This window comes from Hydra vulgaris, chromosome 06 (genome assembly GCF_038396675.1).
Source record: "Hydra vulgaris chromosome 06, alternate assembly HydraT2T_AEP".
Lineage (NCBI taxonomy): Eukaryota > Metazoa > Cnidaria > Hydrozoa > Anthoathecata > Hydridae > Hydra > Hydra vulgaris.
In genome coordinates, this window is record NC_088925.1 from 45,947,625 (window position 1) to 45,973,460 (window position 25,836).

General features: G+C 28.0%; 1 protein-coding gene across 1 annotated transcript in view; it reads left to right on the forward strand.

Moving 5' to 3' along the window:
* LOC136081903 (uncharacterized) overlaps nucleotides 1-24,177 on the forward strand; it is a 38,752-nt gene extending 14,575 nt beyond the window's left edge. The window contains exon 2 of the mRNA XM_065800283.1: nucleotides 22,931-24,177. Coding sequence (XP_065656355.1) covers nucleotides 22,931-24,018 — 1,088 coding nt within the window. The 3' untranslated portion in view covers nucleotides 24,019-24,177. The remainder of the gene's footprint in view (nucleotides 1-22,930) is intronic.
* The last annotated feature ends 1,659 nt before the right edge of the window (nucleotides 24,178-25,836 follow it).

Genomic DNA, 25,836 nt, shown 5'->3' on the forward strand with positions numbered 1-25,836 from the left:
AAAAATTTTTTCAATTTCTTCCTCAAATGTCTTAGTAATACTCATACGTTGAAATAACAATACTGGATCTACAGGTACTTTTTTATCATGAACTTTTACAGCACTTTTATCAGCGCATTTTAATTTGATATTAAATGTTTCCCTGGCCATCTTAGACATAGAAGCAATTCCAACTTCACGAGCTTTATGACAATTAACTTTATTTTCACCGAAAACTTTACTGGCAATAATGTGATTTTTTAACTATTACGAAAGGATCATGCAATGCAAATCACTCATAAAGTTTTTCGGTATCTCTAGAATCTTTCTTTATTTGCAAATCACTTGCATCTACATGAAGATCGGTTGTATCCATTCTAATATCAACCAGATCTTCCAATCCTTCACAAACAGTATTCATTGCATGCATGTCATAAACCCATTTACTTGTAACACTGTCTTTTGTGCTTCTTCCTCAAGCAATTCCTGTATATCATTGATTGCTCAATCACCATGTCCCTTGAAGTACCCCAACTGAGTTTATTGCAGCTTCTAACAGTGAAAAATCCTTCGATAAATTTTTGAAAAACATTATCGAAGATTAGTTCATTAATTTCTCTAGTTGTAGCACCTCCTTCAAATACAAATGCGCAGACTTAGCATAAAGAAAATGTCCTGATGCGTTGAAATAAGGAAGCATTTCTTTAATGCTGTTTAAATAAGCTTGCCAATCTCCCATGCGTTCAGCTCTTATAAACTTCTTTGCTATCAACACCATATTAAAATATTGTATCCATAGTTTTGTTGTAGGTCCTTATTTTTCAAATTATTTTAGTTTTTTATTGAAATGATAAAGTAATCCTTCACTACTTACTCAATATTGTTATATGAAATTATGTTATTTATGACATTTTTAATGTAATATTAAGACTTGCAGCTATCTTGTCATAAATAACCAGATCTTTTAATATTATTAATGCTAAAGTGAGCTGAAGTAATGTATGAGTTTTAACAGCTCTCGCGTAACCATAACCATTAAGCATTTTTTCTAATGACTTAGGTGCATAAATTAATGAAAGCACTTCTTGTATGCCACTACCTTGCATAATATAACCAATTGATCCAAAAAGTGTCATAATTAAATGAAGTCCTCCAAGTCTTATTACTACCTTCAATAGTTCAGATCCATCAGGTGCTGCAGATACGATTTCTCTAGTTTTTGCATACAGAGGTTGATTGAAAGTAATAATGCATATTTCCTGGCAATAATTTTTTGTATTTTGTAAAGCACAAAGTAAAGTAGTGTAAATAGTACTGTAATTACTTGCTGGTTGGTGAATAAATGGTAAAAATAAAGTTTTGGATTTAGACAATTTCATCATATTACTTGTTAAACGTTCGACAAAATCATTCCAACCGGGTAATGATAAATTCTTGCATTTACCATAGAACCATATGACATCTATTTTTCGAAGTAAAGATACTGATGCTTCACTTTCACATTGTAAATATTGTACATTTATTTTACTGTAACCGACAACACCATCATTTTGGTATATTTGTATTGGCACATGAGCTTTTGGTGCAAAGTCTTTTGCTGAAGGAATTTCCTTTATTCGTTGTATTTGATCTCCTTGTGTAACTGAATTTTTCAGGGTAACAATTTGAATGATACCCATTATGTGAAGCGTGTTATTACCATCTAAAGTCTTTACATTTATATTAGTGTTGTCTGCTACATATTGAATAAACGTGCCAGTTTGTGGTGGTAAGATAATAGGTGGATGACGAAGAACTGATGATGCCTCATACATCACAGTGTCATTGTATGGTGTGCATAAACCAAAAGACGAAAAGGTTTGTATAAGGCGTTTTGAACCAAACCGTCGATGAAGAAATACTGAGAGACCCAATTATAATTTCGATTTAAAAGATCTAGGCCTAACAGCATACATAATTTTATGGCTGCTACTTGTACAGACTAATTTTATATGTTCTAATTTAGATCACTTATTTTTAAGAATTACTTGCTCCAAAAAAAAGTCAACATCTCCCGAATATCACGGTAATATCTTCAAACATTCGACTAGGCGAGGAATAATTGGTATTATCAAAGACTAATGATTGAATGTCTTTTCGAATGATGGTTTCTGCAGTTTTTAAGATTTGAAATCGTTCTACCTCTTTATTTAGGCTTTTTTTCTCATACCTAGCTTGGTTAAGAATATCGCAATGACTGTCAAAAAAAACAAATGAAAGTTAATCTACCTGGTTTTTCAGTGAATTTTATTACCATGCTTCAATATTCAATATTAATCGTTTCTTAATAACACCTCATAAATTAAACTTTAGACAAAATTTAAAAATTAATATTTTAAGAACTAATAAGTTTTATTATTTGATATTTCAACTATTAATATGTAAGTATACGTAGTTTATAAATATATTAAAGTAATTATTTCAAATACCATATTTAGCAATAATATAAAGTTTTTTAAAAGATGTTTTATTTGAGTAAGGAAAATTTATTTATTTATCTTTAAATAACAATATCTAATTCTTGCTTCAAGCTCTCCCAAATTCTCAGCTCCAATTATTCTTGTACACTAGCCGTTTTAAATCACCCCAAAAGTTTTCAATTGGTCTTGTTTCTGGAACGTTAGATGGGTTTATATCTTTGGGTACAACTTTGATTTTTTCAATTTTAAAAAGTCGATGACCGATTTTGCGTAATGTGATCGAGCTAGATCAGGCCAGAAGATAAACTCATTGTCTTTTTTATAATTTTCTGATACTAGAGGAAGTAAAGTTTTTTCTAGTATCACTTTATAAGTGTACTGGTTTACCAGTACATTTTATAACCAACCAGTACACTTTATAAGTGTACTGGTTGATTGCCTGCTTACTGTGATGAATAAAAAAAGGGCTTATTCCACGGGGGCTGATTCAACAAGAAACTAAGAGCTTGTCCTCGTACCTTTTACGCAAATTGTATCTTACTTGGTCAGAACATTGAGAAGGATCAGGGAAATCTATCATTACCAGCTAATGTACTATTGTTTAAGGTAAAATAACTTTCATCATCAATTAACAAAATTCAAGTTTTTATAATTTTTGTACAATTTACGACATTTATGGCACATAGCTTTCTTCTGCTGATGGCTATGATCTGGACGATTTGTTTTTTTGAAAGTTCGAATGTTAGTCATTGTTTTTAATACTTGGTAAATTTGAGTTACTTGAGTAAATTTGACTACAGTTAAAAACTTGAGCTACTTTCTTTTGGGAATATTTTCTTTAGTTGCTATCTTAGCGATTCGACCACTTCCAACTTTTCTTTTTAAAGATCCATTCTCCAACTTTATCATAAGCAGTTGATCTAGGTAAACCCCATTCCATAAACTGCTTAGCAACAAACGCTTTACCTTTTTCTTGATTTTTTTGGGAAAAAAATGCCATAATTTTTTCGAGGTCCTTTCGACCATTTTATTTTTAATATTTAAATAATATTTTTAACTTAATTAAATTAAATTTAAATAGATTATAAAATCCTCTTTCAAATAAGTATAAAGGTTTTTTGCGTGCATTACATAATAAATGCAATTAAAATTTGTCCGAAATTTTATTTATAGGGTGTTATATAGTTCTGTTGTCAAAATCTGGATTTTTGCAAATACTATTTAACTCTTACAATAAAAACTGACATCACTATTTTCAATTTATCTAAATATTTCTTCAATTAAATCATTAGTATATTAATCTTGAGGATGACCAATTTTACCTCCAGTGGTTGGTCTCAAAAAGGAATTATAACAACTATTATGGTACCTAGCCTCAGCAGCAACTAAATTATATTCATACTCAATGCATGCATTGACATTTTTTGCTACGTCATCAGACTGCCTCCGACTAATCTTTAGAATTGGTTCTTTGAATTCAAGGTAAAACAACTTTGTAAACTTTACACTGAACATTTCGCGTTTTCTTTTTTCAGTCTCTTCATTCGCTTCATATCCTCAAAATAAAAAATAGTTTTTGAAACAAAAATTGGATTCACTCATGTGAGTTCTGGTACGAGGTGGACTAGTTTTGGATGTTCTGGCTTGATCCATATGTTGCTGTCTTTTAAATGCCGCAATAGAACTCTTCCGAGTATACACTTTACAGCACTGCTTATGTATCGTCACAGACTTCTGACCTTTTAGGTACTCAAGAAGCCCGTCATTTCTATTGACACTAGAATTAATAAAAGTCTTCATTCCTCGATCAACAACAACTGTTTCACTTGTTGTTAAAAGTTTACTACAAATAAAACATAATTGCGACATTTTTAAAAAAGTATTAAAAAGTACAAATTCTTATGAGAAATATTTAACAAAAACCAAACGTATTAACTGCATAACCCAGAATATTGTTTAAGACAAACGGAACGCGTGTAATTTGGTGTAAAGTGAAAATTTAGTTTAAAAAATCATGCAAAAGAATATTTGTTAATTATTTTCCATAACAGGGGTCATAAAAATAGATTTAAAAAAAATTTTATTTTAAAAAATTATTAAATAAATGTTATACTTGATTAATACTCTTAATTTTTTTTTTTAACATATCACAGTTATAAAAACTTAATTTTAATTAAATGTAATTTATTATAGAACGCCTAAACTATAATTAAAACCAAAAAAAAAACAAAAGTTTTTATCCTTTGCCCTTGAATAACATTTTTTGCAGATGTGGAATCATTGGGAACTTTTTATGTTTTATTTTTAATAATGTCCCAGTTTTCTATGTCTGCACCAAATTTCAGCTCTATGCGAATTATTGCAAACTTAGCACTATTTTTTCAATTATTTTGACCGGACTATGTGTGTTTTGTAAAAAATATTAGTTTGTATTTATAAACTGAAATTTTTCTACCCCTCCCCTCCCCCTTCCTCCCTCTCCTTCTCCTTTATTAGATCTGGACTAAAGTTACCAACCCCCTCCATTTTATCAAACCCCTCACCCCACCACTCGCCAACCCCTTGTATTAAGGACTCTAGCATAAACAACTTTTTGACTTCAAACAAGATAAATAATAAAAGAATAAATACAAAGCTGGGTAATGTGTCCTTAACGATCAACAAATAAATAATATTTATTTGTTTGAGATTTGATAGTTTAATAGTTTAATATAATATCTATTCCAGGCTTGGCCAGGAAGGCATACGTTATAGATAAATAACTTCGGCACGTTTATCTTTACTAACGTTTTTTATTTGGCAAATCCCCTTTTTTATAAAGTATCTAATCCCCTTTTTAATAATGTAACTAATGATCCCCTTTTTAATAAAGTATCCCTTTTTTAATAAAGTAACTAATGATTTTAATTAAAGTATCCATGAAAGTTGTATAAATTTTTATTTGTATTATTTGACTATTTAAAATTTTTTTTACAATTAATCCAATTAAAAAAAAATTAATAATTAAATTTTATAAGCAACAACTTTAAAGAAGGATTGTCTCTTTAATAAACTTTATTATGAATCATTAAAGTTAATAAATCGAAAAGAAGAATGATTTTGTTGAGGAGAAAAAAAAATAAGTTTTTTAAAGCCATTTGAATTGAATATTTTTAATCTTTACTTATGTTTTTATATTATTGTAACGCATTTAAATAAAGTAACAAATCACTGCTAACAATTTTTTATATGAAGTATTAATGAATATCATATATACAGTTGAATCCTGTTAACCATTTGAGGACAGAGGGACATTTGTTCCATTCATTATATTAAGCAATACTTCTACCCATTCAGACCAAATACTTTTAAATTTAATTATTTTACATTAATACTAGTTTGTTCTTTGAAATAATAATGTTTTTTGACTATTCTCCAAGTTTTAGAATAAATAAGGCAACTATGCTTAAAAAAACAAACTATTTTAGCGTCTGATAAAACGTGATGATCGATATAGATATTTATTGAAAATCTATTTTTTGCTTTTGTGAATGTTTTTAATAAGTTTCACTAATTATTTTTGTTTTTGTGTGATAACGCCGTATGTCCACATTATGTATTTTTTCTGTTTATTATCAATAAATATTCAACAAACAATGGGATGTGTCCAATAAATCTAGTCTCAAGAAAAATACAACCTTTTAAAATATTTCAAAAATTTAGTCAGACATTCTTGAAGAAAGTCTTTAAAAATTAAATTTTAAAACTTGATTTTCTTGGAAACACAAAAAATGGACATATAGGTCAATATTCTAACAGACAAAGAAATGCCCCATCTACAGCTGTTAGGTCAGCCTCAAGATTTCTTGTAACAACACCAAAACCACAACACTGTTTGATCAGGAAAGAACAACGCAAACGATGTGCTCAATGTGCCAAGCATGGTATTGAAAACCGCACCGACAGTTTCTGCAACACATGTGGTGTGAACCTGTGCTACACAAAATCATGTAATTGTTTTGCAAAATATCACAAATTGACGCATTAAAGAGAATGACATCTCGATAGAAATTTGCAAATATTTAGTTTATTTTAAAAAAAACTGCTAATAATGATCACCAAAGTAGAACAATTTTGAAAAGGATTTTGTATTATATTAGTATTTTATTTAGTTTATTTATATTATACTTATTTTAGGTTAAAATAATGAATTAAAACACACTTGTTATATGTGACTGCCATATGGGAAAAATATGACCCGTAGTTCACTTGAGGATCATAGGTACATATTTGTCCCATCTTATATCTCCACTTGTAATGGTTCATATAAGAAATTGAAGAAAAAAATTTTTTTCCTTAAATTTCTTATACAAACACATTGTAATGTTAGAAATGCATTACTTTTACTAAAATTATTTATGTAACCTTTACTGTCCTCAAAGGGTTAACTCAGATAAGTCAGACTTTTACTAAGTGGGACAGAATTTCAATTGCCCTTGAACATTCTCTATTAACTTACTGTAAAATCATACGCTTAAGTCCTACCCTGAAGTCGGACCGTTCGCTATCTTGTACTGTTTTTTGAGGTCCCTTCAACAAAAAACTTTGCTTAACTAGGACTTTTATTTTGAATTGCATACAAGTGCATATAATAACAGAACTTCATATACTTCAACAAAAATTCCAAACTTTAAACGCTCGTAAATAAAATACTTTTGCGTCAAATATAATTAAACATAGCTAAACATTTTTATGGAGATCTTTCAATTCAGTTAAGCTTGGATTAAGTTCTTTTCGTTAATAACTATTACATTAAAAATTCAAAAATATCAATTAAAATTCAAAACTTAGAGTGTTCAAAAATTTATTACCTTTGCATCAAGCATATTTTGACAAACTAAACATTTTCATTGATATCTTCGATTCGGTTATACTTTGATCAAGTTTTATTTACTAAAAAAGTTGCTAAATAGGTTGCTAAAAGAAATCTATCAAGTAGAACTATAACAGAATAATACAAATTACTAAAAGAACTCGAAAAAAGATAACCATCTGTATCTATATCAAAGAAATATGGTATTCCAAGCAAACATTGTCTGGATGGTCAAAAGAAAAAAACACAATATATTTAGTCGAATTAAGTTGAAAAAAATAAAACTTCTGCAATAAAAATGCAGATGCATGTCTCCCTTACCTTGCTAAAAGCACACCCTTTACCGCCTCAAGGCGGCGCTTTTTTAAACCTTGTTTATATGTGGCTTTTAAACACCTGACACCAAAACATTCCTGTGTCTGGAACTGTTTTCAAAGTCGGAGCTTTGCATTTTGGAAAAGAACTTGGTTGTGACAACTTTCAAGCATCCGATGGATGGTTAGATAGATGGAAAAAAAAAAAGAAACAATGTATCACAATGTTTTAAACAATATCAGGTATTTTATCATTTTATTTTTTCATTGGTATTTATATTTTTTTCAGTCATTTGTCTAAAAAATAATAATAAGCATGGAACTCTCATTTCTAATCCATTGCCCATAAATAAACCAATAAATTATCAATCCAATTCTTTTGTTTTAATTTGTTAAAAGTCATTACCACGTTTTGGCTTTTTACCACGCATTGCTTGAAAAGCAAATAAAGTCCTAAACCATAGCTAATAAAATTTATGCTGATTTTTTTTTTTTCATAGTTGAAAGTAAAGATGTTACTAATAAAATGACCGCTCCTTAAAAGGAAACAACTTTGCCGACAATAATGTATTGTTATAATTTGCGTGATATATTCAATGCAGATGAGATCGGTTTGTTTTGTAAAGCACTTCCAAAAAAAAGTATGCATTTGAAAGGTGAGAAATGTAGTGAAGGTTAGAATTGCAAGATACGACTAACTGGGTTTGCTGCAGCTAAAATCCATGCAGAAAAACTTCCAATATTTGTAATTGGGAAATCAAACAAACCCCGTCGCTTTAAAGGAATTAGAAGCGCTCCATGTAGTTACCGTGCGCAAAAAAAGAGCTTGATGACCTCTGGTCTATTTGAGGAGTGGGTTAGAGAAAATGACAGAAAGTTTACATTAGAAAGCCATAAGGTAGTGTTTTTTCCCCCAAATACAACCTCATGTTTGCAGCCAATGGATCAAAGTGTCATTCGATTGTTGAAGTGTAAGTACCGAACCGATTTAATTAACAAGATCATAAATGCTTTTGATAACGGAAAACAAATGCCTTTAATTTTCATACTTGATGCTATAAAAATACTTCTTCATTCTTGGAATGAAGTTTCAGAAAACACTATTATTAACTGCTTCCGCAAAGCAGAATTTAACTGATTAACTGATTACATGATGTAACTGATTAATTGAATTCCGGATCTTGCTCCGGAAGATTTTACTTACGAAGATATGTTAACAATTGATGATGACATTTCAATTACGAATGAAGTGATGACAGATAAAGATATTCTTCAAGATATCATTGAGGTAGTTGAAGAAGAAATGCTAGAAGAAGAAGAAAACGAAACGTCGGATGAAATGATGATAAAGCCAACGACTGAAGGTTGTAAAGCAATTATTAATACCCTTGTTAATTTTTCGATGTTTACTCAGAGTGGTGAAATCAGAAGATTAGCTTTGAATGCTTCAAAGCCGTTTGAAAAAGAATTGTGTGAGTCCCTGAAACAAACATCAATTTTGGACTTTTTTTGTTCATTCTATATATTATATATACAAAAATATATATTTCACATGAGAATATTTTGTTTTATATATATGTACATATTGTTTATATATCGAAGAACATTCGATAAGTCTCAAAATCTCTAATGGCGTTTAAGGCAATCAGACATTTTCAAAAAATGTTGTTTTATGACACATCCTTATATATATATATATATATATATATATATATATATATATATATATATATATATATATATATATATATTTATATATATATATATATATTTATATATATATACATATATATATATATATATACATATATATATATATATATATATATATATATATATATATATATATATATATATATATATATATATATATATGTAATTTAAAAGTTAACCCAAAAATAATTTCGCGAAGTGACGTCAGTTTGTGGCAAAAATTTACATCTAATTTTACATCTAGTTTGTTTTAGCATCTGTCTTTTTCGATTAATTTTAATCATGGTGCATGCAATTGCACAAAGAGATATAAAACTGGTACAGATATTATTCCACGGATAAGAGTTTGTATTTATTACAATACCCAGCAAACAATTAGTCGGACCGACAACGGAACGCTGCCCGCTGTGTTGCCGCAATGGCTTGCACATGGTATTTACATCAGACCATTAGCAGCAAGCTTCAGGCAGTTCAGTAGCGTACCGATGACGGCAAGCCAATCTTTGTGCGATAGCGTTTCGATATAGGACCTTCTGTAATTCGTGCTTCAATTTTAAGGCATAAACCTTCCTAATATTATTTTTGTACTTTTCTTTAAATTTAGACATTTATCTTTAGCGAAGTTGTTAATTATTTTTATTACATGGCCTCATTCAAAACAATGCACAGATGACACATTTTAAACTTTTTCGAATTTATCAAATATGGTAAACACTTATGGAAAATTAATTAGCCTACGCCTTGACGTTTTAACCTAACACCTGTTAACAAATATGAATAAAGAACAATCTAAAATAATAATACAAATTAATTCAACAATGAGATTTACATATTACAATCATAATATAATTATTATCTAAAACATTATGTATAATCTCGATAAATTAATGTTTAAATTGCGTTTAGCGACTCTATTTTTAAAATCTTTTCAATGTAAAAAGAAATATTTCACACTTCATTCGGATACTACATTTAGTAGAAAAACAATAACGTTAAACAAATTGGCTTCACGTAGCGGTCTGCAGACTTTTAATGTAGCCCTGAAAGTAGACACTGATATATTAATCAAAATATAGAAATCAACCAGTTAAGAGATACAAGAATAAACATGATAAACTAACCTTTTCAGTCTTTAAAGACACCTTTTGAAGGGCTTATATCAAATAGCAAGTTAATAGCAAATAACTCCTACATTCAACAAAATGTAAATAAAACCAATATAATGTTAATGTTAATACCCAGTTTTAAAAAAACAAAAGCATAGTTAATTAAAAAGCTGTGAAAATATTAAAAGAATATATAAAAGTTAAGTAAAACCTATATTACCTGACACTTGCATTTTTTTAAGTAAAACACCAGACCGTCATCTCTAACTAACTGTAGTATCAGTATGGTTGAGGATTTTAAGTAAGTTTTTTTTTTTCAATGTGAAACTACTAAACCGATTTTCAAAATAAAATCTGCTATCATATAATGAAAAGATAAATAGTATTTGAAAAAGTTACTTTAGTGCCTGGTTGCAATCCAAGCAGTTTTTTAACCATGGTGAACATAACCCTTGAGGTAGCATAAGCGTAAATAATATGTCCACATCAGAATTAGAAAAAATCCATACCTGAAAAAAGATAATAGTAATCAGAAGCAAGTTTTTAATCACAAGCATACTTCAACATAATGAGTTTTCATGAGAAGGTTTACGAAAATAATTTCTAAAAGAAAAAAGGCAAACTTGTAGCTGAAATTCCATAGATTTCCTCTTATTTGTTTTAGAAGTTGAGCACCAAGTTAGTTCTTTCTATTTCAAAAATTTAAGCATCATTACATAAGATGTCATACATTCTTTTTAATTCATATAATTTAATTTTTAAATGGTTAATATGAGTATTTTTTTAATCATTACTACTAAAACAAAACTGATTCATACATACAAACATAAATAAAATCCTTGCAGACCTTGTAGAAAAGAAAAATGAAATGTAACAGAAGGATTATGGCTTCTTAAACAGGCATCAATGACTGTTACATAACTTTAAAATAAAGTGCAGATGCTTGAGACAACAACAACAAACTCAACAACAAAGCTTCAAAATACTGAAACACCTTATTCATCATATACTCAACATCAGTAAGTGGCAGAAAAATAACAACATACATATATATATAGAATATAGAAAAATAACGATATATACATATATAGAAAAACTATACTTATTGTTTACATTTTTAAGTTATCTAAAGAAAAAAATTTTTCTTAAATAACTTTAAAATGCTTTAAATGTTTCGGTAGCTGTTGCACAATTCGCTATTTATCAACGGATTGGATATTAGTGCCTGTCTAAATAATATTTAGAATACCTGCTTGAAATGTGTTAGATAATTACCATCGTTTAAAAAATTTCAATAAACATGAAATGACTGAAATATGTGGAATAACAGACTTACCATGACCTGTATACTGGTCATGATTATGGGGTTGTCCATAAAGGACGTCATTCAGAATTTAAGTACTAATCAGAAGTAGAAGTTTATTGGCTTTCATTCGCGGAGATTTTCATTGACCAAAAGGCGCTATGATACTCTGAAAGCCTCTATGTAGGAGAGCCAATATTCTCCTACTTCTTTCCATTAGTTAAATTTAGCGTGACGTCCTTAATGGATGGCTAATGGATGGCCTAAGACTATTTTACTCCAACCATTTTAATAATTTCGCTTGATTTCAATAAATTTTAAAAAATAGCAAAATATAAAAGTCTTTGTTTTGAGTTAACAATTTATGTTCAATACCTTATAACTTCTATAAAAAAAAGAGCAAAAAAAGAAAAAAAAATCGGGGTGGGACCTTATTATTTTTTTCTTTAACAAGTTTCTATTAGTTTTTTTTCAGACCATTCACAGCTTATTAGGACTCTTGCTCGGTTAATTTTGAAGAAAATTAAAGTTTGCATGTAAAAATTTTTTTCAATAAAAAAGAAAGTTGTCTCTTTAATGCGTGTTAAACGCACAGGCTTTACTAATTACTTAAGCACATTTATGTAAGTATCTCTATCATGACATGAACAGCAAATTTACAACGGTGTTTACACGTTTCTAGAAATTTTAAAAAGCTTTCGTTTGTTATAGTGCATAATATCTTTATGTATATTTTGCATATGATATCCATAGGCCTTTAAAAATGTTTTACTTTGTATTCTAGAAAATTTGAAAAGAATTAAAAAAAAAATTAAGTGTGTTAGCGAAAGGATTTAAACCCACACGAAGCACTTCAACTACTTAGGCATGCTATATTACCTTCTAAAACTGCCTAATAAACCAAAGACTTTTTAAACTCTATAAAACAGCATATAATTGCTATGATAGTAGGAGAGAATTAGTGAAAAAAGGTTCAAACCTGGACTAAAATGGTATAAAGCTGAAATTTTGCAGAGAGAAAGTAGACAGTCTTTGGATGAATGTAAAATAAAGCCCGTTGATTGCGCTACGGAAAGATCCTTTTGGGGCGTTTTGGGGTAAAAAAAAAGGGTCTATTTTGACAGTACCAAAATATCATAAACTTTATACTGTTTAATAGAAAATTTTATGCTGATCAATATTTATGTAAAAACTATTACTTGAAAACAATCATTTTTTGAGTTATTTACGTTTGAAAAGTGTATAGCCTTAAAATACTAAATTTTTTTGTTTTTAAAACATAATGACTTTTGTCTGTGCGTAACTTTAAATGGGAAAAAAAAATGTGACAAGAAATATACTCTTTTATAATAATTTTGAGACTTTAATGCAAATTTCTTTAAAATTTTGATGTCCGATATCTTACTTCTTTCAAAACAAATCATCAAACAAATTTCTATCGTTTTCAATTTCATCACTTGAATCTTGTTCAATTTCAAAATCCTAAAAATGTAAAACAATCCTATCACAAAAACAACTAAAGAAGATTATGTGCGTATTGAAAAAAAAATAAAATTTACAAGACAAACACTAATGTTTTCAGCCTCGTCACAGTTGACAAGATCTTTACCATTGACGGACACAACACTCATAGATAATAAATATAGATTTTTGTCATAAATATTGAATGTATTTTTTTTAGCAAACCAGTCATAAAACAACTCACATTGTTCATAATCACATACTAATCTTTTAATACCCATTTCTTTATTGTTTTCCATAACTCCGATGTCGAATCCTGATAATTTATGCACACTTGCAGAATAACAGATGCTCATAGTTCATAGATTGCGTACATTTTCATCAAATCCTCTAGTTAAACCATCATTGCATTTTAAAGAGCGTATCAGCGTCTGCTCAGTTACAAAATCAGAAGATAGGCCACCCCAATACTTTGCAATTGGCGCACTGCGTGGTGACCATCTAAAAATTGTTGATGTAACCACAGATTTGTTTCTGAAAAATATTGCATTTCTTGCAAGTATAACCTAGAACACTTAGCATAGTTTAAATGTCCTGATGCGGCAAATAAGTTAAGCATTTCTGAGATTGCTTGAAGATGCAAATACCAGTTACAAGTTCTCTCTGCAACTAATTAATCTTTTATGATACTAATATAGTATATGTACAAGATCCAAAGTTTTGCAGTGGATGATTTTTATGACTTATTTTCTGCATAGGCTATTATGGCACATTCAATATTTTTAAAAGTATCTGTATTACCAATTCTGATTAACTCTTCCTTAATCATACTATTTTGGATTGCCATTTTATAAATGCATTCAAGTCCGGATATATCTAGTTTTAATTAGTCAACTAAAATATCTGTAATATAACTCATCAATGAACTCTGGACCAACATGTGATCTCTTGAGGCTCTTGCAACATCTTTTCATTTAGGCATTTGCTTTACTGTATCTTCAGCGTAAACCTCTTCCAGGCCAGTCCTCGTCATTAGTTTTCCAATGCTAATTTCCGAGAAACCTCATCATTGTGTGAAATCCTCTGAGCCGACATACTATATTTAGGTTCTGATTTTTTATAGCAACGAGCGCTTTCTGCCACAAAGGCTAATCAAATGTAATGCAGGGTGTAACTATTTCATGTTTATTAGCTTCATCAAAAATGAACAACAGTGTAGAATATATGCATGCTTTATCTGAAGAATTCAAGTCAATGATAGTATATAAATAAAAATTTAATGGATGCTCTTTCATAAGCTGTTGTTGTTTGTGATGTAGTATGCATCATGTAGCCTGATTGAAAAATCATACTGAGATCAAGAATCATTTCCGGTGCACAAAATACTTCAGATTCAATTTCTTTTATTTGTTTAAAACTTACATTTAATAAACCGTCATAGCTTGATCTGTGATAAGGCGTTATTTTTAAAAACACATCAGATAAATTTTTAATAGATTTGTGTTTCAAACGTGTTATGCTTTCTTTATCACATTTATAAGAAGAATATATTGATATTAAATATATTGATATATACAAATTTATTTACATCCATTTCTCTGATTTTGCTCTTCATTATACTTGCAGCGGCAGCAATAATATCATTTTTAGTGTGATCTTTCTTTTTTTGAAATTTTGATATAATAAAAGAAGTCATATCTCTGAAACAAACTAAATTGGATTGACCAAAAAAAAATATGGTCATAATGTTCAAGTAATTTTCGTTTTAAAGATTTTTTTGAGTAATATGGATAACCATTACTAAGTTCTTTCATCTTAATGTGCACATCGGAAAGGGTATGAAGTTTGCGGTCAGTTTTTCAACATTTTCAAACATAGTGAGATCTAATGGGCATCCGCGTTGATTTTTGCTGCTAGTTTTAAGTTTGAAGTTGTTCATACAAGAAATATGATAGATAGATTCTTCCCCTTCAAGATCATAACAAGACATCAAACAAGAATGTACATCATTTCCCCCATTGTTCTCTATTCAAAGAACGTTCAATCATTTTGTTAATCAATGGTATGGTCTCTACTTTAGCAATCATTAAATGTTTGTGGTCTACTTTTTTAGTGCAAAGAAAATATTTTGATTTCCAATCAAATACCTCTTTAAATAAACATCATAGTTTCCTTCTTGGTACAGATAATTGATCTTTACGACAATCCACAAACTTTCTTTTACATCTATGATGAACTAGTACTGTTGTACTATTATGCGTGTTCTGTCGCAACTGATCTTTAAGATAACGAAAAATGTGCAAAAATAACTTATTTGGTATGTTTTTTTATCCCAAACCATTTTTAATAACAAACAATTTTTCAATTATACAACCAAACATATGTTTGATTGTATAAATAAATAGAAATGGTTCAGCAAAATGTCATTAATGAGTATGAGTTATTATGTGTCAACTGAAGTTTTATCAAACTGCGCGAAAAATCTCCTTTGTAATTTTGTTTATTTAAACAAATTTTAACATGCATAGTTCATTTATACTCCATTCTTTGCTTAATTGAATCATTATTTTGAGACATATTTTAAAAAATAAAGACTTTTACAACATTTTAAGCTCATTCATAGATTGTCTACTTCCTTTGTGCAAAGTTCCAGCTTTATAGGATCCGAGTTAACGGGATTCAACTTTATATATAATTAATACTTTATATAAAAAATCATTAGTGATTGGTTACTTTATTTAAATGCATTTAAATAATATAAAAACATAAGTAAAGATCAAAATTATTTAATTCAAACGGCTTTCAAAAACTACTTTTTTTTCTTCTACACAAAATTTTTCTTCTTTTCGATTGTATTAACTTTAATGATTCTTAATAAAGTTTATTAAAGAGACAATCCTTCTTTAAAGTCGTTGCTTATAAAATTTAATTTTTTTTAATTAGGTTTTTTATTAAAAAAAAGTCCCTCCTGTTTATTAATTTTTACTTGTTATCAACAAGTAAATATTAACAAAAAAACAATATCTCAAAACTTAAAAAAGAAAAATCAAAATATATATATATATATATATATATATATATATATATATATATATATATATATATATATATATATATATGTATATATATCAGTTACTGATAAAAATGATATAAGGCTTTGATAATTCTTTGTTCTCTAAAAAATTTTGATTTGTCAAAAATTAGGTTTTCCTTTATAAAATCGTAGTATAAAACTTATATATGCATATTTAATCATATTGAAATTATGATGAAACTGTATTGAAAAATACGCATTCGATCGGTAGCCACTATTAGTATTAAAATTGTTTTATTCGTGTTCTGTAAAAAATTCTCACTCATCGTTTTATTAAAACCAAACCCACCCACCCCCTCCCTCGTCTGAAATACAATTCCTACCCAGTTTGTAACTGGCACTAAGGATCAGGGTGCGGGGGTGGGGTGGGAGGTAGGGAGGACATATATCGGGCCCTTATGGTAGCAAAAATTTTGGAAAAAATAAGTTAAAAAGAACATAGCCATTAACAAAAAATTAAAAAAAGTCAAAGATTTTAATTTTAATTTTAAAATATAATTTTATATGTTTTATTATAATATAATTTTAGTATATATAAAAAAATGTATATATAAAAAAAATGTTATTTGAAAAATGAGAAATTTCTTAGAACTCATTTTACTGTATTTAAAGCTGAAATCCAAATTTATTTCACTATATATTTTTATAAATACAAAAAACTGAACTATAATGTTTATTAAAAAATAATAAAATTTAAAAAAATAAAATCTCCTGCCCCATTAAAATCTCCTGCCCCATATTTCTGAGCCTCTCTGGTTGGGAAACACCAATTTTAACATAGTGCATAACAATTGTTTTTATAGCATTTTAAACATCACAGATTTTATTTCCTTGAGCTTTCCAGCCATTTTTAATATCTTTACTACTGGCCAAAGTTTCAAAAAGGATACGATCTACAGCTAAACAGTAATATTTCTTTACGTTTGTTTCCTACTTTGTTACAGTAGAGAGCATTGTTTAGCTCTATAATTTTTGGTTTTTCTTAAACAATTTTGTTTGGAAAAATTTAATGTTTATATATATATTTATATTATTACGTTCTGAATGTCTTAAAAAATAATAGTCGTAAGGAGGGGACTCGTTGCAACGTGCAAAATAATGTTGTATCAGCGCATTTTTATCCTTTCCAGGGCTTTAGGCTTATATAAAATATTACTCATGACTCGATAAAAACATGAAATGTTTTTTTGTAATAAATTAATTTTTCAGTCTCTTACTCAAATAATTTATTCTACCAATAATAAATAATAATATAAGGCTGCTTTACGATGTCTTTGTATATTATATAAAACATTTTATATTTTAAGCATAGAAAATTAATAAACGTTCTTAAAGTTTATAAAGTCCGTTTATAAAGCACCATGTATTAAGTATGTATTATATATATAAGCTTTGCGCATTAAATTATCTATTTGGCTAACAGATTTTTATTTTTTTGTAAATTTTTTAAGTCTGTATTTAATTACTGAATGTTTTGACCAGAATGTGAATCACATTTTAATGAGACCATTGATTGCAACCTTGACACTGGATCCAATTTTCTTCTAGTAGACTTTCAGAATAAGTTTCCCAACATACAAGACAAGCATAATCGTGTTCTGTACTTGTCGTTAATTTTTTTGTCATCTTAGTCTTTTTGTTTGATTGTTTTTTAACTTTTTTAAATATACTAAGCAACAGATTCTCCTTATTACCATGACCTGCAAAGGATTGACAAGCAAAACGTTTTTTCGGTTTCTATAAAATTTCTTTCTTCTCAGTTTTTTTGTTTGTATATTTCTTAACTTTTTTTAAATATACTATGTAACTGAGTTTCTTTATTACCAAGCTCTTTTATTATTATTTAAAAGAGATTGACTGGTAGATAATATTTTTTGTTTCTCAACTTTTGTTGTCTCTTTATTAATACTATTTTTGACTGATTGATCTAAAAATGATGTTAAACGTATTTCAGAATAAGCTCCCTGTGATAGCTCAGATACAAGATTTGCTGGTTCTATAAGGCCTCTGACAAATGATGGTAAAAAATCATCAGCAAAAATGTTTGCATTGTACGAGTATACACCAGTTTTTTGAAAACCCTTTGTAATATTAGTACACGTTATAGCTAATGACAATGAATCTGATGCAATTTTTGGTATGTCATAAATTGTTATGGCTTTTCCAGGATTGTTTCTCAGCCATGCATCTTGTGCAACTGATTGGTACTTTTTAAAAGGTCCAAACACTGATACATCTAGTGGCTGCAGTGGGTGGTAAAGACAACATGACTATTCCATTCTCCTTTGCTAAGATTAGTGTTTCAAAATATAAGTGAGAAAAGCGATTGTCCAACATCCACAGAATTTTATATTCATTACAGTTCGGTGGACCATTATAACCAGAATAATCTTTGTAATTTTTGTGAAGGAACACAAACATTGGAGGCACTGTATTTCCTGAGGCAGATACAGCTATTACCATTGTGACATTAGTGCCTCTTTCTCCAGATGTCATAGCACCAACATTTCTCTTGCCCTTTGCAGCCACAATTTTACAAGGTTTTACAACTGTAAATACACCAGTTTTGTCAATGTTCCATATTTGTGAAGCACTGAATTTGTATATATCCATAACTTCACCTAGCTTATCAAAAAACACTTTTGCATTTGCAGCGTTAAATGATGTTGCCCTACCAAGCCTAGTTGCATCAGGTTTCCTTATAGATAATTGAAGATTTCTTTTTACAAAACTAGTCATCCACTCTTTACTAGCCATCATATTTATTGTCCAAGAATCTGGTAATTTGATTTTGTATTGAAGAACACACTCATAGGCAAGAGAACGAACATCTTTGGGAGTATAGCCGTTAAATATAGATGCTACTTGCAATAAATAATTTTTTAAGGTGCTTTCTTGCTCTTGGGAAAAAAATTAATCTAGGTTTTGAATAACCCATGGATGGGTAAACACCAGAGCTTAGTTTTAAAATGTATCTTGTTAATTTCATTCTCTTGATTTTGAATTCTTTAGGAGCTGCACTAACACTTTTTTTTCCCTTCAAAGCAGAACCTGCTGCAACACTAAGCTGATTGTGAAAGCACTATTTGAAGTTTTTCTTTTATAATTACGCATCCTATAAAATATATATATATATATATATATATATATATATATATATATATATATATATATGTGTGTGTGTGTGTGTGTGTGTATGTGTGTGTGTGTGTTAGTATATGTGTACACACACACTCTCATATGTATAAACATTATTTATATACATATATATATATGTATTAATATTATATATATATATATATATATATGTATATATATACATATATATATATATATATATATATATAATATTTATACATTTTTAAGTAGATGATAGATTTAAGTATATAAAACGTGGAAATAGAATTAACTCAATAATTTTATTTTTGTGACTTATCGCGTTTTGCAGATGGGCTCCTCATAAATAATATATATATATATATATATATATATATATATATATATATATATATATATATATATATATATATATATATATATATATATATATATATATATATATATATATATATATATATATATATATATATATTATATATGAGGAGCCCATCTGCGAAAAGCAAATAAGTCACAAAAATAAAATTATTGAGTTAATTCTATTTCCACGTTTTATATACTTAAATCTATCATCTACTTAAATATTAGACCAATAATATTATATAATTATAACCATAATAATATTATAACCATAATTTATATATATGTATATATATAAATTATGTTAATGTATTCTACAAAGAGAGTTCTCAATGTTCTTAAAGAACAGAGCAATAATAAATTAGTAAAAACACTGATCTAATTTTTGCTTTCTTCCACGCAGTGTTTCTCCATCAGTAGGTTCATCAGGAAGAATATCTAAACATTATTATAGAAATTTTTTTTTTAAACATTATTATTGAAATTTTTTTTAATGTTTAGATATTCTTCCTGATAAACCTACTGATGGAATAACACTGCGTCGAAGAAAGTAAAAATTAGATAAGTGTTTTTACTAATTTATATATATATATATATATATATATATATATATATATATAAATATATATATATATATATATATATATATATTAGTAAAAAATTGTTTTTAGGTGTCCCTAAAAACAATTTTTTTGAAAAAAATCTGCTCCCACCCTTTAAATGTGTTCTATATAATACAAAAACACTAGGTTTAAAATTTTGTTGAATAAAAAATATTTTTAGAGGTCCCCCAAAACCCTTTAATATTTAACGGGTCCCTAATATTTAAAAAAAAAAAGTTTCTCGAAAATAGGTCAACCTGGTACTCAAATGAAGCGAAATTATATAAAAATTTCAAAAATAACATTCATTTTGAAATAATATAGTTATTTTAGGTTTTACTACGTAAAAATCTTGTTTTTTAGCAAGAAATGAAATAAGTGAATTTTTCATGATAATTGTGATAAATAAGTTTAAACTTCAAATTTATTTTTCAAAATGAATATTATTTTTGAAATTTTTATATAATTGCGCTTCATTTGAGTACCAGGTTGACCTATTTTTGAGAAACTTTTTTTTTGAAAATATTAGGGACCCGTTAAATATTAAAGGGTCTTGGGGGACCTCTATAAATATGTTTTTTTCAAAAAAAATTTAAACCTAGTGTTTTCGTATTATATAGAACACATTTAAGGGGTGGGAGCAGATTTTTTTTCAAAAAAGTTGTTTTAAGGACCACCCTAATATATATATATATCTATATATATATATATATATATATATATATATCTATATATATATATATATCGCGTCTGATAGAGCCGTTTTACAAATCGTTGTCAAATCTGCTCAACTTACCCCAACTAGACATAGCGATACATCAGTCAGGTTATAAAAAGAACTATAAGACTTTGGGAAAAAAAGATAATTATAATCAATACCTAAATAAATAGGTAAAATATAAACACTTAAGTGATTCCAGATAAATGTTTTTGAAGCATCTTAAAGAAAAAATAGCAAAAATATTTTTTTTTACTTTTTTGGTCCAAAATTGAAAAAGTGTCCGTGCATGTCATTGAACCGCGTTGCAACAACCATTTTATGCGCATTTTATTACCATTCTAAATATCTATCTTTTATTCATTAGATGTTTTGCCATGTGATGAATAGTTTTTGAGATATTTTAGTTGCCCAACTTGCCTCTATGCTCAACTAGCCCCGCTCTGCCCTGCTAATTTTTGACATGCTTATGAACGTACATACAATATAAACATACAATGGTATCACAAATTATCTATTTAACAATGCTTAAAACATTTTACTAAAAGAGTGACTCACTAATTAACAATAATTTATTATTTACTAAAGCTCAATTAGGTACTCAGAAATTAGAAGCGTAAAATATGTTTAGATTGTTAATTAAACTCGAATGATAAAAAATAATTAAATGATTTCTTTTTAAAGTTTTTTTAAATGTTTATGTTTTCAGAAAATTTCACGGATTCTACCATTTCAAATGGGGTGATGACATTACGAACAACGACAACGATACGATGACATGACCATCATACGACAACCTCGACCTAATCAAGGGTCGCTTGTAAATAAAGCTACGCATCTTTCATCCAGAAACTGTATAAGTTCAGCAAATGCTATTTCATTTTCGTCTTCGTAAATTTCGTCATTTCCAATTAAAGTTGTAATTTTTAACATCATATTCTAGAAATTTCGTTTCTGTTATTTCGAATTTCCTACTATCTCTATCAAAAAAAAAAGGTTTTGGCACTGATTCCTGGGTCCATAACCTATGTTCTCTACTCGGAAATAATGGAGAAAATAATTCATGATAACAATGTTTGTAATTATTTTTAAGAGTATGCATAAAACATGGCCTCGCATCAAACACTAAAAGATATTAATTATATACGGCACATAAATACAGTGCCGAAAAAAATCACTTAGTAAAAGATGTCATTTAGACATCTAAATTAGACAATAAAAGAGTCTTTAAACACTTGTCTTGTTGTTGTGTTTTAGCTTTAATGCTAAAACACATCGACAAGTTGTGTTTTAGCATTGGTGTAGCAATCTATTTATCGTAATAAAATCACAATGTTTAAAGTTAATTATTCTTTTTTAAATAAAAATCAATTATTTTATCAAATATTAAAAATTTATTGACATAATAATAATTAAACTAACATTAAAAATAAAAACAAAAATAACGACGTTAAAAAAACACCTAAGCTTTTTCAGTAGATAGAAAACTACATTAAGCAATGTGCGTGAGAAAATAAATTGCTTAAAAGTCGATATAAACTTTTGAAATTTCACATCGCTAAAAAGTTTACTTGAGTCCATTTAGTTGGGATGTTTAAAGCGTGTTTTACTGGATTATTTTTTACGAATTTTAGTTCATGGTTAACAGACATTTATTTTGGTACAATTATTTTTTGAAAATGCAATTTTTTTGTTATCATTAGTCTTTTTTTTTATAAACATTTTTTGTATTCATGGATTGTTAAAAAAGTTACCTTTTATTCGAGAAATAAAAAAATGTGAACTAATTTACACTTCCTGTGAGCGCTGTATTTTAAAATTGAAATTCGAGTTTCATTTTTTTTTTTTTTAGTTATGGAAGCTCTGTTAAACAGATTGCCTAATGAAAAACAAAAAATTATTAACTATGCTTCTGGGAAACATGAAAACTTTCACCAAATAGCCAATGAAAACAACATTGATATTAATGAACACGGACGATTTCTGCAAACTCTTTTTGAAAGATCACAACATTGCATAGAAACAATTTTAAAACATGCTGATACAGAAAAAATACAAAATATGGACCATCTAGTAAGAATCTGTGCAAAGCAAAGTAAATTGTTTCAAGATGAAACCGATTCAAAACTACTGAAAAATTTAATGAAACCAAACTTAACTGGAGAAAGTAAGGTTAATGATATTCGGAAATATTGTAAAATTAACCAACTAAGTTTTTTAGCATATGTTAAAGAAATAAAAAGATATAACGTAAACAAATTTTTTCAGATACAAAATATTTTTGAAAAACTTAAAGGCATTTCAAAAATCTCTGAACTTGATTGTTACTTTAAAATTTGTTTCTTGAAAGCAAATATAGGCCAAAAGCCTATTCTCTCTTTTGAAGACGCGTGTAGCCTTTCCAATGAGCTATCAAATATTTCATTAGAAGAATTACAAAAGTATGAAACCTTTTTCTGGTATATGGTGTTCCATTGGCCAACTCAATTAGAGGTTGAAAAAAAAAAGTTGCCTGCTACATATGACTTACAAAGACTCATAAGATGTATTCAAAAATTAAAACAAATCCATGATGACGATGCGAAATTTGTGTTAACAAAAAAGGAACAGCGGCATGCATTTAAACTTAATCCCATTTATTTCTTGAATAATGAAGAGCAGTATTCAAAGCTTGAAGACGTAACACTGGACACCGACTACGCAGATAGAAGAAGTTACGTTGGTCACCAGAGATTTAATGGGAGAATTAAAGACCAAAGTAACTTGGAATACTTTATATCAGATGGAACATCGCTTATCATACGATCAGCAAATTTACGATATAATCGCGGCAGCATTGCACAATATGTCACATTTCATGTAGGCTTTACATTGGCAGGACCTGTTGCATACAATATTGATATCGATGATCGCATACAAAGGCTCAATAACGCAGAATAATTTTTTTTTGTGTGTATTTATTTGATATTTTGTTTGCGCAAATATTTTTATTATTTCCAAATTATAATGAAATAAGAATATAAGTAAAACAATTTTGTTATAAATAAATAATATATAAACTTTATGATAAAATAAAGACAATAAAATCTGCTATCAAAAGAGTTCTTCTAGTGTAAATTGTTTTAATTTCTAATGTGATTCTTATTTGAGCACCTTCATATCAATAAAAATTTGTATTCCATATCGATAATTTTTTTTTTAAATAATATACACGTAGTTTTATCCTTGTGTATGATTAAATGTAGTCTTATAGAAGTGTCAATGTTTTTTAACAAGATTTAAGAAAGTTTAAAAAAATTTTAAATTCAGTTGTGTTAAACGATTAATTAAATGACCGTGTTTATTTATTTCAAAAAAAAAAATTCTCTTACTAATAAAATGAAATTTTTTAAAGTAAGATGAAATTTTAAATAAAAAAATTTCTTTTTCCATAACTTTATTTGACATAAACGCATTTTTAAATAAAAAAATGACTAAAGTAAATACTTTTTAAAATAGTGCTATTTATCTATTTCTTATTTTGGAACTAGGATAAAAGTTATACTCTATGTATAATTATATATCTATACAACATCTAAATATAACATCTTACCAGTTATAAATAAATCAATTAAGGTAACTAAAGGTTCGGCAACTGCAATCGATAATAACTTTATTAACAATTACATAGAAACGTCATTTGAGACAGGTATATTTAAAACTGATATTAGTGATCACTTCCCATTACGAAAAATAAATCCTTTCAAAGTCCCATCCAACGGGGATCCAAAAGTTATAACTCAAGAAAAACGCAACCTATCAGAAATTAGTAAGAATAATTTTTCTGGTAAACTAAAGCAAGAGACGTGGAATCAAGTTTTAAAATGTGATAATACAAATATAGCATTTATTATTTTCTTAAAAACATTTCTTGTTATTTATAACAAAACGTGCTCATATGAATTAAAAATTACAAAAAACATTCGATGTGAAAAAAAATATGGCACGTAATTGACAATATAATGGGAAGAAATTAAATACGGCTGTACTAACTCAAAGAATAAATATTAATAAAACTGGTATCTATTATTCATTACAAATCTCAAATGAGTTAAATACTTTACAAACATTGTTCCTAAAATTGCTAAAAAAAATCATAACTACACCAAATTCTTTTCAAAAATATCTTAAATCTTTAACTTTTTTTCATAAAGAGTACGAAATAGCTTTTCCTTTTTAAAAAGATAATAAATCACTTGGCTTTGATGACGTTTATAGTAATATAGTTATTTCAAACAAAAACTACATCTCCAGACCTTAGTTCCATATTATAAAACTTTCAATAAAAGAAGGAATTTTTCTGAAGCACTAAAATTGGCAAATGTTTGTCAAATTTACAAAAATAATAATCAATCTGAAATCTCTAATTATAGACCTGTATCAGTACTTTCTGTAATTTCAAAAACATTGAACTTGTAATTTATAATAGATTCTCAATGGCGTGGCTACCATATAGCAAGAGTAGGCAATGCCTTGGGGTCCACACAGAAAAGAAGTCTTTTGCCAGGGACCCTTTTCCTTAAGTTACTTTGAGTTTTTTTGAAAATTGTATCAAAATTGGATTTAAATGATCAACGTCCGTAACTGTAGCCACTGCAACTTGCTAAAATTAGATTATAATTTATTGACATCCGTAACCGTAGCCACTGTTTTTTGTTAGTAACTTTTAATCAGAATTAACTTTTTGCACTTAATATTAATTTATTATTTTAATAGTTT